Source organism: Solanum verrucosum, unplaced genomic scaffold (genome assembly GCF_900185275.1).
Source record: "Solanum verrucosum unplaced genomic scaffold, falcon-dt-bn FXZP01000170.1, whole genome shotgun sequence".
Taxonomy (NCBI): Eukaryota; Viridiplantae; Streptophyta; class Magnoliopsida; order Solanales; family Solanaceae; genus Solanum; species Solanum verrucosum.
In genome coordinates, this window is record NW_026020395.1 from 818000 (window position 1) to 837989 (window position 19990).

Sequence of the window (19990 nt, forward strand, 5' to 3'; positions counted from 1 at the left end):
GAAAACGGGTTAAAATGGTCTATTTACAAAGATATTCACTACTTTCGTGGGGTAATAGGACACTCGTATAGTTAAAGTGTCTTATTGAAAATTCGGAACAACTTCAGGTGTCACTTTATGTCTTTACCCTAATATTATATGTATGACTCTTTTCCGATGTTTCACACTTTTAAACAATCAATGCATTGTAATCATTTGCATATTTAGCACGTGAACAAAAAGAAAAATCAAATTGTGCTTTTATTTTTCTTGAATCCTACATATTTTTTATTTATAATGTTTTCAAGATTTTTTAAAATCAATTTTAACAAAATTAACTAAAGCTAACCAATCAACCATCGCTCAACCAATTTAATATATTTCATGAATTAATTAAATTATTCATTAATTCATTGATGTGCTGATAAATTATAAAACCATCATATACTATTTGAGTATTTGAGTTTTTCATACTCACGACTCATGAGTATAGTTAAATAAAGACTATAATATAGTATAAAACTTTAATTTTATTCCAATATATATAAGTAGCACTAGAGAAATTTTAAAATTTCAGTTTAAAAATAATTTTGTAGTTTTATCAACGTCGGCGTGTTATTTATTTGTATATTTACTCTTTTAACTTTCAATTTTATGTAATTTCATCAAGAAAATAGCAATATTTTTTTATTAATGTAATTGAAAATGACAATAATATTCCCTAAATGATATATTCCTTTGACATAATAGTCCTTAATATATTATGAAAGGGACAGTTGATTTTAAGCCTCAAATTTTAGAATTTTGTTCACAACAATAACAATAATAAAACTAACGCTAGATTCACATGTAAATAATACTTAACCTCTCTTAAAAAAAAAATCATCAAAACCAAATTTAAAAAATCCCCGACAAGGTCTAATTTCAAGAAATTTCTCGAATATCTCTCATTTGCTATATTATAGTCCATTTCATCAACAATGTCGTGGTGAAATAGTAAGTACTCTTTCATCATTAACTGAAATTTTTAAATTTGAGTTTCCTTAGGTACGAAGTTAGTCATTACTATTTAAGAATACTTTACCCCTTGAATGTGAAACATTTCAATGACGAATATGAATATAATAGAACCTCAATACAAGTGCTAAATATTAAGTGAAAATAAAATAAGATAGTCTATCTTCTATTACTACATTTTTTTATTTCATACGCCATAATATCGGAATCAAGAGAGGGCTTATGAGAGTCTTATTAAAATTGAAGCTTATGAAGGATTTTTTCGAATTGAGATCAATGATATCTCTTTATTTATTTTTCTTGAGAAGCCAAGTGTAACTCACGCGTAAAATTAACTTATTTTAACTCTTTTTGATCTAAATCATCAAATTTAGAGTTTAAAATCAAACCATCATTTTCAAGATATATTAAAAATCATATATATATATATTAAGAATTTATAAATAAAGGATCATTTTTGGTCATCTTATCAACAAAATTACATAAAATTGAAAATTCAGAAAATATATACAAAGAAATAAGTATAAATATTTTTTTAAAACAAATTACGTGTGGGGAAGAAAAAAATAAAAAAAAGACTATAAAGTGAAAAATCAAACCTTCGCTAATCACGTAAAATTCAATTAATTTAAACAGTTGAGGTGAAAAAACACCTCATTTGTTTCTCCAATAATTTTTTAGAAAATCTCTTATAGCCTACTACTACTACTTATATATTTTCGAAAAATCCGAAAAAAATGTTATCCTGTCATGGATTTTTTAATTTAAAATAGAAAAATATGAGAAAAATATTTTTGAGGGTGAAAACCTTACCCGAAGCCTTATCAGAAATCACAAAATTGTATATCCGTTCACTTTGATTTCAATTCCTTCTCAGCCACTCGCTCCTTTCATCTCTGTCTATCTCTCTGTACACACAAACTAACACCAGCTAACTGTGTGTTGTTGGTAACTTAACCCTCTTGGCTCTCTATTGCTCTCCTACTCCTCATTAAGCAGTTTCTTATGCAAGAACAAGGTCATTACTTCATAAAGGTAACATCTTTTCAGCTCCCATGTTGATAAATTGAAGAAATTCCATATGGGGTTCTTTTCTTGATTTCAAAAAGATTAAATTTTTACTAGTTTTCTGCTTTAGTTTTCATGATTCTTGTTATTGAATTGAATTTCATTGTATACCCAGGTTCTTGATTTTTGATATTTGGAGGTGAATTTTGGGAAGTGAGAATTTTAAGTGCTGCATTGTTGTTAGGTAGTTTTTGTGGGGATTTGGTTGGATAAGTAAATGGTTGAGGATTAAGTTAAGTGTACAGAGAAATGAGTAGTATGGCTTCCCTGGTGAGTTTGGGGAGTGTTTGTGGATGTTCTTCTGGACAGTTTGAAGGGTCATTCTCACTAGTTAGGAGAGTTTCTTTTTCGAAGAACTTTGGAAGCGTAAATAGAATTTGGGGTGGGAAAAGATGGCGTTATGTTTCGGTTTGTAGATATTCGGTCACAACGGATTTCATTGCTGATCAGGGGACATCAATATCTCTTGATTCCTCGTCCAGTAGTAATAAGGACGATGATGCTGATCTTATGCTTAAGCCGGCCCCGAAACCACAATTGAAACCTGGCCCTAGACCTGGCCCTGTTTTAGGGAATGGACCAGTCCTCAGCTCTGATTCTGATGGTGAAAAAAGAAATCCTATTGAAGAAGAGAGAAGCAAGGTGATTGAGTCACTTGGAGAGGCATTAGAGACAGTGGAGAAGCTAGAAACTAACAGAAAAGCAAATGTGTCGGTTAACAAGGCGTCTGCCATTGCACGTACTACACAAAGAAATAGCAAGCCAGTTGATTCTGATGATTCTTCCAACAGGAAGTCCAAAACTTTGAAGAGTGTCTGGAAAAAAGGGAATCCGATTGCTGCTGTACAAAAAGTTGTAAAACTACCCCCTAAACAGGAACCAATGACTGATGGTGGAAAGAATAGTGAATCCCAAAGTGTTGCTCCTATAAAACCCCCTCAGCCACCCCAGAAGGTTCAACCACAGTTACTAGCAAGACCGTCTGTAGCTCCTCCTCCTCCTGTTATCAAGAAACCGGTGATATTGAAGGATGTTGGTGCTGCGGCAAAGTCCTCACCCTCTGATGGAATTGAATCTGTTGGAAAGACCAAAGAACTTGAATCAGCTGGAAAGACCAAAGAACGCAAGACAATATTGGTTGACAAATTTGCCTCCAAGAAATCAGCTGTTGATCCTATGATTGCTCAAGCTGTTTTAGCCCCTCCTAAATTTGGAAAGAACGCACCTCCTGGGAAATTCAGGGAGGAGTTCCGTAAAAGGAGTGGTGTATCTGGAGGACAACGCAGGCGTATGGTTGATGATGGGATTCCTGACGAGGAAGCATCAGAGCTTGATGTTTCTCTTCCTGGTAGAGCAAGGAAGGGAAGAAAGTGGACTAAGGCAAGTCGCAAGGCAGCCCGACTTAAGGCTGCTCAAGAGTCTGCACCTGTCAAAGTAGAAATTCTAGAGGTTGGTGAAGAAGGCATGCCGACTGAGGAGTTGGCCTACAACTTAGCTACTAGCGAAGGTGAAATCCTTGGTCTTCTATACTCAAAAGGAATCAAGCCTGATGGTGTGCAAACTCTCAGCAATGACATGGTGAAGATGGTTTGCAAAGAATATGAAGTGGAGGTTATCGATGCTGCCTCGGTTAAAGTGGAAGATATGGCAAAAAAGAAGGAAATTTTCGATGAAGATGACTTAGACAAACTAGAAGATAGACCTCCTGTAATAACTATAATGGGTCATGTTGATCACGGAAAGGTGACCAATAAAACTTCATAGTCTATACTTGTTATGCACATATTTATGATTAAATGCTGCATACTATGCTCTAGCTGACACGTGCTTCTGGGTTGTTCTTTGACAGACTACTCTCTTGGACCATATACGCAAGACCAAGGTAGACTGAAAGCTCCTTTTTACTTTTGTCTCATACTAAGTTTGTAATTTGCTTATGGTATGGTTATTGTCTGAGATCACCGTGACTTTAGTTGGAAACTGAATCCTAACCAGTAGATATTGTAGGTGGCGGCATCTGAAGCTGGTGGAATTACTCAAGGAATTGGGGCATATAAGGTGCAAGTGCCTATTGACACCAAGTCCCAGATATGTGTTTTTCTTGATACACCTGGACACGAGGTACTCAAAGTTTAAATGCTTAAATTTATCAGAAGTCAACTACATCTGATTTCTATGTCCTAAAATCAGTTTTTGTTTGGCATCAAATTTGATGATAAAAGCTACCCTATAATGTTAAGCAGCAACTTTTTCAAATACCTCAGCTAGATGGTTTTCTAACTTATTCTACAGGCTTTTGGGGCAATGAGAGCTCGTGGAGCAAGAGTAACAGACATTGCTATCATTGTAGTAGCTGCTGATGACGGAATTCGGCCTCAGACAAATGAGGCTATAGCACATGCCAAGGCTGCCGGAGTTCCTATTGTGATTGCCATAAATAAGGTCTTATTCACATATATGTGCTTAGTCTCACCTTTTCTCTTACTTTGTTGTAAAATTTTATCAATTGATTCCCTTGCCTCGATCTGATTTCAGGTTGATAAGGATGGAGCAAATCCCGACCGAGTCATGCAAGAACTTTCCACCATTGGTTTGATGCCGGAAGATTGGGGCGGTGACGTTCCAATGGTTAAGGTAGTCAAACTGCAAACTATGCGGCAACACCTTTCTGCTTATATCAGCATTCATCAATTTCTTTTTGATTGGACAGATCAGTGCTCTTAAAGGAGAGAATATAGATGATTTGCTGGAAACGGTCATGCTTGTTGCGGAGGTAAGATGATGTTGTGACTGCCTGTTTTCTTTGATGATTTTTAGGTTGTTCTTACTTTAATCTTTGAAAATCCCATCACATATGTCTTCACCACTGCTGGTGCCAAGACACGTTGACACATACCATTTTAGGAGGTGTAATATATGTCTCTTTTTAGGAGATTCTTTTGCTTGTTTTTGTGTTTGCACATTCTGCATAGTGCATACTTATCCTATTACTCCTTCCATTCATTTATGTGTCTTAGTTTGACTGAATACATAGATAATGATGCAAAGAATACTTTTGAATTTAAGGTGTGCATAACATAGTAACATACCAAAAATACCTTCTGATTGTTGTGGTCTTACACATGTCATGGCATTCCTATAAGTTAGTAAAATATAGGAACTAAAAACTTGCTACGTATAAAAAGGTGGCACTTGTAAATGAGCTTACAATCTCAGTACTTTTGTGACTATCTAACCTGCATCTTCTTGATGCCATTTATACAATTTCTTACTTTATAAAAAAAAAGGTGGCGTTCATTTTGAAAGAGACTAGAAAAGAAAGTAATACACACAAATTGAGACAGTGGGGATACTAAGTACTGATTACTGAATATCCTCGGAGCTCGAAGGTCAAAAGTATAAACTAGTTTTTTGAATATTGTCCTCCATTTTCTGATCTATCTGCCATAATTTTGTTCAAGACCTCAGTTATAGGAAGAGAAAAAGAAGAAAAACATTCTATGCAAGAGTTATAGGTCTTATCTAACGTTGTTTTTTCTCTGATGTAGTTGCAAGAGTTGAAGGCTAATCCTCAAAGAAATGCCAAGGGGACGGTGATTGAGGCAGGTCTTGATAAATCTAAAGGACCTGTAGCAACGTTCATTGTGCAGAATGGTACACTGAAAGGAGGAGATGTAGTAGTTTGTGGTGGAGCTTATGGAAAGGTTAGCAAATTAGAACTTGAAAAGAATTTGGGAAGTGCTTTTTTATTTAATTCACTGTTTCTGTTTTCCCTCTATGGATGATTCTAAGGGTTTAAAAGAGGTTGATTTGGCTTATAAGAAATTCATACTCTAGTCCTACATATGTATTCAGCAATGAGTATGTTTCTAATTGATCATTTTCTAGAATTTCCCCATATGAAATAATACGTGTTTTACATATTTCAAGGTGCGGGCTCTGTTTGATGATAAGGGAAAACGTGTTGATGAAGCCGGACCCTCCATGCCTGTGCAGGTATGCTTCCTTTTATTGTATCTTCTTTTCTTCCCATCTACTCTGCCAATTAAGTGTCCTCAGCTGCACCTTGTACTAGATTTACTCTTAAGAGGTCATGGACTAACTATTCGGCGCCAAACAGGAAGCTCCTGCAATTTTGGTGGAAGTATACTTTAGCCATGCTTCAGAAGTTGCTATCAGTGACTTCTGTAGATAATAAATTACAACTGAACAAAAATTCCTATTAGATTCAAGCATGGACCATGTCACTATGGGTTGTGAAGTGACCAGTCTATTCGAGTCATAGCACCTCTTTTATTCGTCTTATCCTTGTGGGATTTAAAATCTCTTAGCCATGTCGCCTACCAAAAGAAAGTGAAATTTACAATTTTATAGCCAAGCGTCTTACCAAAAAAAAGCTCTATTGACCGTTTACCGCCATTTGTGTCGTATATACATAGTGAAACTCTTGACTGAACCAACATCTCTGACTAGCTTTTAATGGTTACTCCGTCTGTGTTTCCCCAGCATTAACAAAATTATTTACCTTGTAAGAAAAAGAGCACTTGCTCTGTCTTTGTATGTGTATATTTTTCTAGGGATAATTATAGTCCAACGTCTTTGGATGATCAAGTTTACAAAATAACCAGCAAATGTATAGGTCTTGTATATTTTAGTATAATATACATAATCACTGTATAGGTTTTATATATTTCGGCCATATTGGTTAATAAGTTTTGACGAACTGTACATATAGGTAAGTTTCCATATTTTATATGCGTGTGTGTTTGAATACTCAACATGATTAGCCAATACACAGGTGATTGGACTGAACAATGTTCCATTGGCTGGTGACGAGTTTGAGGTTGTTGAGTCCCTTGATATTGCTCGTGAAAAGGCTGAAGAACGAGCAGAGTCCTTGCGGAGTGAGCGTTTATCAGAAAAGGCCGGAGATGGGAAAATTACACTCTCTTCTTTTGCTTCTGCTGTTTCAGGAGGAACTGGTCTAGACTTGCACCAACTAAATATTATTCTGAAAGTTGATCTTCAGGTATAAATATCTTTTTTTCTTTACTTTAGAAAAGGCTGAAAAGCATTATAAGAAGTCTATTTGCTTCTCTAGAGAGATATTTCATAGATCTGGTTGCGCTTACGGTTCTCGGTATTTCAAGAATTATGTGAATGAACACTATTTTGAAATTCTCAGCTCAGTTAACTTTATGGAGGCTTTCAACTAATAAAGTTATACCATGATAAGAGTCTACATTAGATCTTTGAGAAGAGTACAACTTCCTAGTTTCTTTTGGTTCATCTTTCACTCACTTAATAGCGACATTGATCTAATGCTGACTCTTTGTATTATTCAGTGCTAGCCAAGAAAATAAAATGGACCTTCTAATTGCTGAGGTGCCCCAAATTTCATCTCTCTGTTTTTTTTTTGACGTTGCTGTAAGACCTCAAGAGGTGATAATGCAGATTTTTTTGCTACTTGTGGGATGTATGTTGTAAATGGCAGTGATAATCATTATTAGGCTATATGTGTGGCCTTTAGCAGTTTAAATGCATACATTTAGATGGTGCATTTAGCTGGACAAATATTTTGATTGTTACCTATCTGTTGCTGACAGCTTTACTGTTTAATTTTTGTTGGACCATGTCTCAATATGTTTCAAGTATTTAATACCTTTGAATGCAATGGTGCGAGATCTTATTGAAGAAAATCTAAACTATATCTTTCCTTTTTTTGGTTCCACAAACATCAACCAACTGTTCAACTTTAGGTTTTTGAATTTTAAAATATGCAGATTTGTTTTAAGTTGGCTATTTAAAGCTCTCTATGCTTAATAAAATTATTGAGATACATTTTAGATCATTCTTCAAACCATTTTTGCCGCACCATCTTTTAAAAGACCAATAATACCTATATCCCGTCAATCACACACATGTAATACGTTTGATGATCCCTACTAACTAGTAGGTTGCCTTGTTACCTACTAACTACTATCCCTAAATCCTGTATAGGGATCCATTGAGGCCGTCAAACAAGCTCTTCAGGTTCTTCCACAGGATAATGTCACTTTGAAGTTCCTACTGCAAGCTACTGGTGATGTGAGCGCCAGTGATGTTGATCTTGCTGTAGCAAGTAAAGCTATTATTTTTGGCTTTAATGTTAGAACTCCGGGTTCTGTCAAGAGCTATGCAGACAATAAAGGTGTTGAAATCCGACTATACAAAGTTATATATGATCTTATTGATGATGTGCGAAAAGCAATGGAGGGACTTCTGGAATCAGTTGAGGTAAACATGCATAATATGTTTGTCATGTATCTTTTTGACATTTCCTGAGTGCATTGAGTGGGTGGGATTTTTGTAGATCAGTCACGTTCACAGTACATAGTTTAATCTCACAACTTTAATTAAATTTAATTATACTCAATAGATTTTTTACTTTCTATTGAATAAAAAAAGGCTTGAGAACCTATTGTTGTGATCTCTACATCTCATGGTGCTAAATTTGCATTCTGTTTCTTTCTGAAATTTCCTTAGGATTGAGGGGAGGGGTGAATTGTAGATTACAGTAACTTGTAGAGTTTCAAGGGTTTAATCTCATTACTTCACTTGAGTTTTAAATTGTTTAAATAATTGGAATTTTTTATGGAAAAGGAACATATCTACCAAGCTTTTTTGTGGGAAAAAGTTTTTTTTTCTTTTTCGTGTCAAAATGTTATCATGTTTTCTGTTGGATCCTATGGACTTGAAAGTACTTGAAAATGATGTGACTCTCTTCGTATATTTGCAGGAACAAGTGCCAATTGGTTCAGCAGAAGTACGTGCTGTGTTCAGCAGTGGTAGTGGTCGTGTTGCTGGATGCATGGTGACAGAGGGAAAAGTTGTGGAAGAATGTGGTATTCGTGTCACTAGAAAAGGCAAAGTAGTTCATGTTGGTGTGGTCGAATCTTTAAGACGGGTGAAGGAAGCTGTGAAGGAGGTATACAAACAAATACTTTTCTTTTTTAGATAATCTAGGGGAAAAAGAATACCATGCCTTCAGTTTTTCTATATCAAGAAAGAAACAAAAATCAAAAACAAAGAAAAAGAAAAATGGAAAATGCTTTTTGTGTGCTTTTAAGCAACTTATTTTGAGTTAATTAAGGCTATATGATTGGTGAAACATGCTAGCACTTTCTGCTGACTTTAAGGGTTACCTGGAATGGGGTTAGCAGATAATTGGATCATAGCATTTGTGTCTTGTACATTTTTTATTTAGTTGTTTGGCACTAAGATACTCCAGCAGTTGAATATTACTATATTCAAAAGCATTCCCCCATCATTCAGCTAAAATATTCTCCTCGAATATGAAAAAGCTCTTGTTGCTTTTTGTATACTTCCCAATTGAATCATAAAAACCTCTTCAACCGGACAGCTCTTTTATCTGGTCCTCTTCTTTCCTCCTCGCCTGCAACCTCCTTCCATGGCAGATAGCAACGGCAGTTTACAGAAATTTTTTGGTCGAGGTTTACTTGTAGCTGAGAAGAGCCCTGTAGTGACAATTTGATATGCTGGACATTTTAAAGTGTAGTTACTAGTTAGGTCAAGTATCTTGTCTTTGACTAAAAATAGAAAACTTACAGGTGGAAGTGCCAAGTGGAACTGAGACTCTCTCTAACTGCTATTTTCATGATTAACTTTTTGCCTTAGCTGTTTCATCAACTTGGAGTTCTTGTGATTTTTCATTAGACATAAAAGATTATTCATCTGGAGTTTCTTCCTTTGTGTATGCTGTCAGTTATTCCAGGCAAATAGGTCTTTCGCCCTTGAGATAGGTATACACTTTGAAAATTTGCATTGTATATAATAGCTGGTTTGATACAAAGATGTTATCAACATATAAAAGAGAGGTCCTTTGTTGGATTTATGCGGGAAGTATTATTCCAATTCTTTGTGAAGAACTGATAAAATTAACAATTGTTGAAACCGGAATCCTAAACTTCTATTTCGTCTAAATTCCATATTGTCGTTGAAATTCAGGCTATGCATATATCTTTACACAAGTAGCCAAAAAATTGTTTGATCGGTTGTCCTGATATACTACCATTTGCGTTTTTGACAGGTTAATGCGGGACTGGAGTGTGGTATTGGGGTTGAGGATTTCGATGACTTTGAGGTGGGTGATACTCTGGAGGCTTTCAACTCAGTTCAGAAAAGACGAACACTCGAGGAGGCCTCAGCATCAATGGCAGCAGCACTTGAAGAAGTGGGGAGAGGCCTGTAAAGAAACTAGAGGTGAATAGCCCAATTACTTATTGCATTCCAGTTATAGTTGGGGTTATACTTGGCTCCTCTCCTCATGCATGGGTTTAGTCAATTGCTAGAGGAGTGCGATGATCAGCACATCATGTGGGTGGGTTTTGCCGGTTGCTTGTCAAATATACTTGATGCTGTAGAAGGTGAGCTGCAGAGAATTGGCCATTGTTATGTGCTGTTGCAATGTATATAGTGATACACATCATTTGAGTTCCTCTTTGTAAAGGGCGACAAGTTCATCATTGCTCAAGATGAATGATGATAACACATGTAGTCATAGTAGCATGGAGAAATGAAGTTCCAATATTGAAAATCTTAGGATGCTCTAGGTTAGATGCCTCATCTTGTAAACTCAATATCATTCAATTTGAAATGAATTTCAGAAAACAAGGGAACAAGTAGTTGTACTGTTTCCATTACATGGTATGTGCCTTGCAGTTCAACAATGTACTTCGTTCACTATTTACTTGTTGTCAAAGGTGTAAAGGTGGCAAATCGAAAAAAAAATCAAGTAAAAAATTGCTTGGAGATCTCAATGGATGTCATCTACATTCAGAGGTTTCACCAAGATCAATTCCCTCCATTTCATTGATTATCACTTTTTATTATTGTCTAACTTTTACAACTTTCTGCAATTGGTGGGAAGCGTTCATGAGTGAAAAGGACAATCTAGTGGTCCAATTCTGGTACCCTTTTAAACCTATGTAGCATTTGTTATTCGATGGCAGTTGGGCAGTGATGATCATGGTACGAATAGAATTTGAGGTTACCAGGTAATTGTTCTTATGTCCATGTGCTTTAGCCCAAAAAAGGTAAAAGAGAAGTGTTACTTGAGCCTGTTCAGAAGTCATGATGCCTGAAATATGAAGCTGCTTGAGTTTTACTGTTTTCGGTCATTGCTAACTGTTATACTCTACAGCTAATAGGAGTTGGGAGTATTCATTGCAGATATAGCTTCACTTCTTCTGCTTTAAGTTACAAGTCATGATGCCTGAAATATGAAGCTGCTTGAGTTTTACTGTTTTCGGTCATTGCTAACTGTTATACTCTACAGCTAATAGGAGTAGAGAGTGTTCATTGCAGATATAGCTTCAGTTCTTCTGCTTTAAGTTACAAGTCATGATGCCTGATATATGAAGCTGCTTGAGTTTTACTGTTTTCAGTCATTTTCGTCAATATCTGCTTGGTTCAATATTACCCTCTTGCTTGCTGAACAAAACAGAGAGTTTTTCCTTTTATTATTCATCATAGATGACAAAATCACTGCCAATAAAATATAGGCTGTGAATGGTAGAGCTCACAACAGGGGAAAAATGGAAAAGGAAAACAAATAAACTAAAGAAGGAACATCTTTCCTACTTTAGCAGGAAAACAGCTCCTAATTTATCAATCAAAGTAAAGAATTCTCTGTGTTGAACATGCACTTTATTGAGGTTCCACAAGTGGTATTTGGTACTTCCTGATACTGTATTTGAAGCAGTCGTTAGCATTCCTTATGATATGCAACTGAAACAGGTTCTTGTCAATGGTAAAAAAGCGGGTCTGAGTGTGAGGGGTATGAATTAGCTCCTCCCATTTCTTCGGGACAAGGCCATAGACATTATGTGGAGAGAGAACTTATATGGTATCTCTTTTGTTCCAACTTTCTGTCTAGAGAAGAAACAATAATTGATACATAAGCTTCTTCCTCAATAATGGTGTCCAAATTTCTTTTTGGTGGCGGAGACTTCACCACGGGGGTAAATTTTGGTTGAGCAACTTCTGTTGAGAACCTCATTGTAGGAGTAGCCATGTATTGTGTTTAGAGCTTTTTGTCCAAAAACTAGAGAGAAACATATGGATGGTTCAGTTTGAAGGTGAGAAAGAGGATAAATAAAATAAGCAGAGAAGAAAAATCCCAAGTGTGCTGTATTTATAGAAAAATACATGTCCTAGACTCCTAGTATGGTATTTCAATACCTTGGTAGACAGAGTTATCTAGTACCCATTGTTGACGGAGGTGGTAGGTATCCTGTGGAATTAGTCGAGAATGTTGTTCGCCTAGAGCCAAATCATCAACTTGTACAGCCCCCCCTCCTTTGTGTACTAAAAGTTCAGGATGATGTCTACTTCAGTATGGGAATAGACAAAGATAATGAAAGACCTTTTAGGTGTATGTACCCCTCTTGAGTCTTGAATGTCTATTCTAGAAAGGGTCCAAAAATCTTTTCAAAAAGATTTTTTTCACACCCCTCCAAATTTGGTCAGTTTCCCACTGCATAAGGAAATTGTTCCACCTCCTTGGGAGGGATCGTACCTCCTTAATGAGCCTATTCAACGTAAATCTAGATTAATCTGTGTTAGATTTTTCAATTGCCCGATCTTTCCTTTTGCTCTTCCTTGGTGATTTCCTTTGGTTCTAAAAGCCAAGAGCTAAGTTTATACTCCCTTCAATCCAAAATAAGCGTCATTTTAGAAATTCATGACAAAAGTTTTGTATGTTTCTCTATTAGGGGCAGATTTATAGTGTTGATTATAGGTTCACTTGAATTCGATGATATATGCTTAGATTTTGTATAGTAATTGACTTTTTTTTTTCTTCTATATCAATATTTAATTTTTCCTATCGAGAAAATTAAGTGTGAATCCATTTAGGCATTTAAAAAAAAAATCGTTGGCCATCATGAAATATTGTGAAGCAATATAAACATAAAATACTTATAAATACGATTTTATTTATCTCTTTTTATGTGACACATAATACTCCCTTTTTTCATTTTATTTGTCATGTTTTAGATTATAATTTCTTAATAATTTTCATGTGTATCATTCTATGTTATCATCATTTTACTCGCGTTAACATTCAAAAATAGTCATTGACTTTTAAAACCATACTCAAATAGTCTCCTCTGTCAAACCTATTTCCAAACAAAAATTTCTCTTATTCTCTTCATCATGATATTACGGATCTCAAATAATCTCAAAATTAAACTTTCAAGTATCATTCCGAATAAAATTTATGTCATAAAAAAAAAAAACGATAAAAAGCACTTACCGACTAAAAATGAAACAAACGAACCACAAAACAAAAAGAAAAAGGCTATATTTTAAATGGACTAACAAAATAGCTATGGGGTAAAAAGTGGTTAATTTCGTAATTTATGTAAGAAATTGAGCTATTACTGTAATAAGTCTGATAATTTTTTTTCACCCGTCGTCTTCCTCAAAACGGGACTGCAATTTTCCCTCAAAAATAGTTCAAAGCTTCACGAAATGAACCCAAAATAACACTAGATTCGAGAAATTCGTCACATTTGGCCGGAAAAAATGGCTTCCGATGAAGGAACCAATTTAGGTTCATCTCCCTTGAAATTTGGGACACCGGAGGCGTTGGAAGAGGTGCGGAATCTCACTGACGTTGGAGACATGACTAGACTTCTCCACGAGTGCATTGCATATCAACGAGCCCTAGATCTAGAACTGGATACTATCCTTTCACATCGATCTGACCTTGACAAGCAGCTTTCCGGCCTCCAAAAATCCGCTCAAGTTCTCGACATTGTTAAAGCAGACGCAGATCACCTATTCTCCAACATCAGTTCAACTTCTCTCCTTGCTGATCAGGTAAGCGCCAAAGTCCGTCAGCTCGATCTAGGTCAATCGCGTGTCAACGACACTCTCCTTCGTATAGACGCTATCGTTGATCGCTCTAATTGTTTAGACGGTGTACGTAAGGCACTCGCATCTGAGGACTTTGAATCTGCTGCTAATTATGTTCAGACGTTCCTTCAACTTGATGCTAAGTACAAGGATTCAGCTGCTTCTGACCAGAGAGACCAGCTCCTCGCCTCTAAGAAGCAGCTTGAAGGGATCGTCCGGCGTAAATTGGCAGATGCAGTTGATCAGCGTGATCATTCCACCGTTCTGCGGTTCATAAGGCTGTATCCCCCGTTGGCATTGGAGGAGGAGGGACTGCAAGTGTACGTGGCGTATTTGAAGAAGGTAATTGCCATGAGATCGCGCCTTGAGTATGAGCAGTTGGTCGAAATGATGAGTGATCAGCAGGGATCCAGCCAGAACCAGCTTAATTTTGTATCCTGTTTGACTAATTTATTCAAAGATATCGTCTTGGCTATTGAAGAGAACGATGAAACTTTAAGGAGCTTGTGTGGAGAGGATGGCATTGTTTATGCAATATGTGAACTTCAAGAAGAGTGTGACTCTCGCGGTTCCACTATTATAAAGAAGTACATGGAGTACAGGAAATTAGCGAAAGTGACTTCTGAGATTAATTCGTACAAGAGCGATTTGCTGTCTGTTGGAATTGAAGGACCAGACCCCAGAGATATCGAAGTATATTTGGAGGAGATCTTGTCTTTGACACAGTTGGGTGAGGATTACACGGGGTATATGATATCAAAGATTAGGGGTTTGAGTTCTGTTGATCCCGAACTAGGTCCCCGTGCCACAAAGGCTTTTAGGAGTGGTAATTTCAGTAAAGTTGTGCAAGATATTACCGGTTATTATGTGATCTTGGAAGGATACTTCATGGTTGAGAATGTGAGAAAAGCTATAAAAATTGATGAACTCGTGTTCGATAGTCTCACAACTTCCATGGTGGACGATGTCTTCTATGTTCTGCAGAGCTGTTGTCGAAGGTCCATATCCACTTCAAATATCAACTCTGTTATTGCAGTTTTAAGCAGTGCTGTAAGTCTATTAGGTGGTGAGTTCAATGAGGCTTTGCAGCAGAAGGTCAGAGAGCCTAATCTTGGAGCAAAGCTGTTCACCGGTGGTGTTGCTGTACAAAAGACTGGTACAGAGATTGCCACGGCTTTGAATAATATGGATGTGAGTGGTGAGTATGCATTGAAATTACGGCATGAGATTGAAGAACAATGTGCTGAGGTTAGTCCTAAATTCATGTATTGCTCGCTCTTATTATTTCAATTCAAAGTTAGTCTAGTTTATGAAAATGTGGCATCTGTTTTTTAAGAGGTGAATAAGTAAAGCTGTAATTTCGTTGCTCAACTTCATGTATGCTATGGAATGTTAGTACACGGGTGGGTAGGCTAGCATGATGTGTTAATTCCAAAAACTAGAGCTAAAGGTACACCATTAATGATGAGACCTAGAAATCATTAGACGCAGAGAGAGATGTTCGGGAGAATTGACTTCCCTTTCTGTATTATGAAAATTGAGCTAAGAAAGTGCTTCTAGGAGAACTACTTATACAATACAAGAGAAAATATCTAAGCTGCTAACCGACCAAGAGCACTAACTAATCCTAACAGCCTGGTGACAGCTGTCCTAACAGAATGCTTGACTAACTAACCATCAAATGAGTGCTAACTTAACATAATTAAATAACTAATCACAATATGATGTACTGTACCATATCCATTTTAGTTCTAATTGGTTAGCTTTTTTGGTTTTTGGGTGATAAATAAGTTTTTTTTTTGGTAATAACTGTGAAACATTACCATTGCAACAAGAACCATTTACAGAATTAAGGAGCATCCAGTATCACCACCCCCTTCTAGGAGGGTTGCAGCAAGTATCTAGACCTCAAGCAAAACAAAAAACAAACAAACCACACCAAAAATCTAGTTACAAATTCTTGACACTAAATTAGTGCATCTATGAGCTCTTTTGTAGCAGTGTAACGTATTTGTCCTCTCCCTAATCTCCCTTTGGATTTGAGCTATAACAAAACTTGTATTTAGTCTATCAAACTACCATTCTTACTAAGCCCTTTAAGGCTCTAGTATTTGAAGTCCAACCCAGGTAATTTCACCCATATAGGGACAGTATAGAGCTCCTCCCTTTGAACTCCATATCCTCATTCCATGCTTTAACAATAAATGGTTCATTGTCAAAATGGTAAATTCCTCTCTGGATAGCTTCATCCTCCCCAGAAATAGAGTCAAAACGAACCAGAACTATACCATTCTTCAACATATGCACCTTGTTGATTCCATGTTCCCCCCACAGATGCTGGACGTAGCCATTCAAAATAGAGAAGGGAGGGTGGACTTCCAACACATAACACACAACTGAATTTCTTCAATATGCAATTTCTGAGCTTATATCTTCTATCCCAATTTCACAGACAGCAGACTCCCTATGTATTTCTGGAGCTACAAATTCAAGTTGAAAACCAGCATCTGATACCTTGTTTATGTCGAAGTTTTTCCAAATTGATGGTTTCCTTTGAACTTCCTGCATTGCTTCTACTTCATCTGCCCAGGACTGTTTGCTGCTACTGCTCGATGCCTGCACAATTTCATCCCATTCCTTCTGTTTCGATGGATCTGGTTGTCTAATTGATTCCTGAATCATAACCCTAGGAGATGTTATTTCCTTAATTCTACGTTCTGCTGCTTCATTGGGCTCACTGTTTGCTTCCTGAACAAGGCTTGCTTGATGTCCCTTCTTCTTCTGTTTCCCAGTCACTTGTGTTGTAGATTCCATTGCCATTGCGGCCTTCAGAGTCGGGATCTGTGCTCTCTTCCCCATGGATAGCGCACATTAGTGTACCATGCGCCGAGAGAGAAACGAAACTGTCACCCTATATCTTTTTTTTCTGAATAATTTATTCGGTAAGTAAGTTGAACATTGAATTCTAGAATGATAGTCTGTTACATCCATTTCATGCCATAGTCTTGTGACATAAAAACTATTGTGCTTCTGAGAATCCCTTGAATTTTAAGTATCCATAGATAGCCTCAGATTCCATTGGGATATACCATGTTTAGGTTACTCTTTTTTTTCTTTGCTTTCTCACCCTTTCCTTTGAAATCCAGAATGATATCTGTTACATTTATCTCTTGCCTTTAATCTTTGAACATTAAAGATATTATTGGGGTTATGATTCATTCTGAAGCTAATCACTTATCAATAAAGATTACTTTCAGGATGAATTATAACCTCAAATCGCATTCAGAAGATACCATTTTAGGTTACATTTTCTTTCTTATTTTCTACCTTTGGCTCTTTTGCTGGTCTTAATTGGAGTGCATTGTCAGGTGTTTTCTGCACCAGCGGATAGAGAGAGGGTCAAATCATGTTTATCTGAATTAAATGAGACAAGCAATGGTTTCAAGAAGGCCTTGAATATTGGCTTGGAACAACTAGTGGCTACTGTGACACCTCGAATTCGGCCAGTGTTGGATACTGTTGCAACAATCAGCTATGAGCTGTCTGAATCTGAATATGCTGACAATGAGGTAAATGACCCGTGGGTTCAAAGGCTTCTCCATGCTGTAGAGACCAATGTGGCTTGGCTTCAACCATTGATGACTGCTAACAATTATGACTCTCTTGTACATCTGGTCATTGACTTTGTTGTTAAGAGGCTTGAGGTTATCATGATGCAAAAGAGATTCAGTCAACTTGGAGGTCTTCAACTTGACAGAGATATTCGAGCTCTTGTGAGCTACTTCTCCAACATGACCCAGAGGACTGTTAGGGACAAGTTTGCTCGTCTAACCCAAATGGCTACAATATTAAACTTGGAGAAGGTCTCTGAGATTCTGGATTTCTGGGGTGAAAACTCAGGACCCATGACCTGGCGACTTACTCCAGCTGAGGTTAGAAGAGTGTTGAGTTTAAGGGTTGACTTTAAATCTGAAGCAATATCGGCTCTTAAGTTGTAAACCTTTTTTATTGTTTAATTTTGTTCAATATCTCTTTATACGCTTGATGTTGCTACATTTTATATTTTCAGGTTTGTTTAACCTATATAAGAGAATGTATTGGGCATGAAATCTATGAAATATTGTTCAATTCTTTCTATTTTTACTCTTAGTCGAACACTTCTTTTTCATTATGAAATTTCTTCTCATTCCTTGTCTTAACATGGCTCTTTAGCATGATTCATCTTCTACCATCTTCAAAGCAGTTCTTTGATTATTGTCGCAGTGATCATGTATGTACTAAAGATATGTGTGTTCAGGTATTACTTCTCAGAGAAGATATTGTGCGTTTAGCTCTGTTTGAAGATCACAGGTTGCATAATGTTCTCAGAATTTAATCTAATTGTCCATGCAATTTTAGGCTGAGCTTGGCATTATTTGCTTGTTATTTGGATTGAGTTCCTTTTTGGGTAATCCAGTCACTACTGTAGGGCCATTTACTCCTCTTGTTCCAGCAATTTTACATTGTTTATCAATTGGTTTCAAATTGTATTCGTGTCACAAATTATAATTTTTCTGTTATATAAAAAGGCAATGAATCATCTCATGGTTGACTTGGTTTCTTCCCGTCATTCAAATGTAGGGATATTCTTCAGTGTTGTTTTTAGCTTCTTGAGTAATGTACTGAACTGAAAACATTCAGTTGTGCTAGCAAGGGTTAAAGAATGAGCCTACCCCTAATGTTAACTTTCTCAAAAAAAAAAAAAAAGAATGACAGAGAGTGCTTCATAATTGGTAGCTATAAATATGTCATACTTATCTATTCCAGTTCCCTTCCTGTTATTTTGAGCATTTCTTGTTTTATTGACAGAGAGGGCTTTCTCTACATGATTAACTGATAATTGTCCTATGGTGTCAAACAATGGCAGCACTGTTGGTATGGTTATAGGGATCATCTTGAAAGAAAGAGAGTTCGCAACTTATATCAAAATTCCAAACTGTAAAAACTCATTTCTGAAACTTCTGTTAAGACTGTAGGTTGAGGCTCATATAGCTCCTCCCCAGGCAAAGGGTTAACTATTGTAATGTACTTTCCTCAATCAAACACCACACTCTCTTCTACTACGAAACCAGTCATTAACTTCATGAATTTCTTTCTCATTCTTAGTTCATGATTCTACTTTTCCCGTCTCTGACTAAGTTGTGATGCTATTCTTTGTACATTATGGAATGCTGGATAAATGTTTTGCAAGGTCATTGAGTGCTTCGTATTGAAACTTTGTAACTGTATATGCTCTGACTATTTTTTTGACAAAGGTAACAATTTGTGTATAAATCTTCAGCACTAAAGGCAGGGATCCCAAATTTACATCATGGAGCTACATACAGTTGAGTATATGCTCATGCTCTGAATACTTAATTTAGGTAAAACTATGTATTCTTCCATTTGCTTATGCATTAGACTTCTTTATTTTTCTCTTTCAATATGCTGGAAAAGGTTAAAGAGTTGCTGAATCTGTATGTAATAATGTGTTCTCGTCAAATGATTGAATTGTTTAAACACGTCATTGATTGTTTCAGCTTTATTAAGTGTTGGAGCTATATCAGTGTGAAGCAGGGTTGTTGCTATTGCAATCACATGACAACATTTTTGTAGTTTTCTTTTTGGTTTGATTAATAACTGATGCCCCTTCCTACAATTAGTTGTGTTGCAGTGGGAAAAAAACTAGAAAGATTATCCCTTATTTGGTAGTACATTCTCAATTGCCATGAACTTGCTACTCTAGTTTCTTTAGATGATGTTTTGCTTATGGAATGGTAGGTTTATATTCAGAAACAGCACTAAGATTGTGCTGGAACTATGTACATTGTGTCTAAAGTGTGAAGACTCAAGTATAGCCTTAGCTAAATCTGTAGGAATTCTAGGAGCTCTATGATATATTAGCTTCATTTGCAAGTTTCATTCTACACCAAAAGTAAAACAAAAAATGTTGCTGGCCTTTATCTTCTAGATGTGATTGTTCTCA

At 36.4% G+C, this 19990-nt stretch overlaps 2 protein-coding genes across 2 annotated transcripts; both read left to right on the top strand.

The window, feature by feature from the left end:
• The first annotated feature begins 1829 nt into the window (after nucleotides 1-1829).
• On the top strand, nucleotides 1830-10773 carry LOC125839370 (translation initiation factor IF-2, chloroplastic). The gene is made up of 14 exons (XM_049518361.1): nucleotides 1830-2031; nucleotides 2180-3807; nucleotides 3914-3946; nucleotides 4072-4185; nucleotides 4357-4506; nucleotides 4600-4698; nucleotides 4775-4837; nucleotides 5613-5768; nucleotides 5995-6060; nucleotides 6863-7093; nucleotides 8065-8340; nucleotides 8843-9031; nucleotides 10154-10326; nucleotides 10416-10773. Exons 2-13 carry the CDS (start codon nucleotides 2314-2316, stop codon nucleotides 10313-10315), a joined length of 3033 nt encoding a protein of 1010 aa, XP_049374318.1. The 5' UTR covers nucleotides 1830-2031; nucleotides 2180-2313; the 3' UTR covers nucleotides 10316-10326; nucleotides 10416-10773.
• Nucleotides 10774-13539: 2766 nt separating this feature from the next.
• Nucleotides 13540-18115, top strand: LOC125839192 (conserved oligomeric Golgi complex subunit 4). Its single transcript, XM_049518166.1, has 2 exons — nucleotides 13540-15234; nucleotides 17355-18115. The coding sequence occupies exons 1-2, from the start codon at nucleotides 13654-13656 to the stop codon at nucleotides 17982-17984; spliced, it is 2211 nt and encodes a 736-aa protein (XP_049374123.1). The 5' UTR covers nucleotides 13540-13653; the 3' UTR covers nucleotides 17985-18115.
• The last annotated feature ends 1875 nt before the right edge of the window (nucleotides 18116-19990 follow it).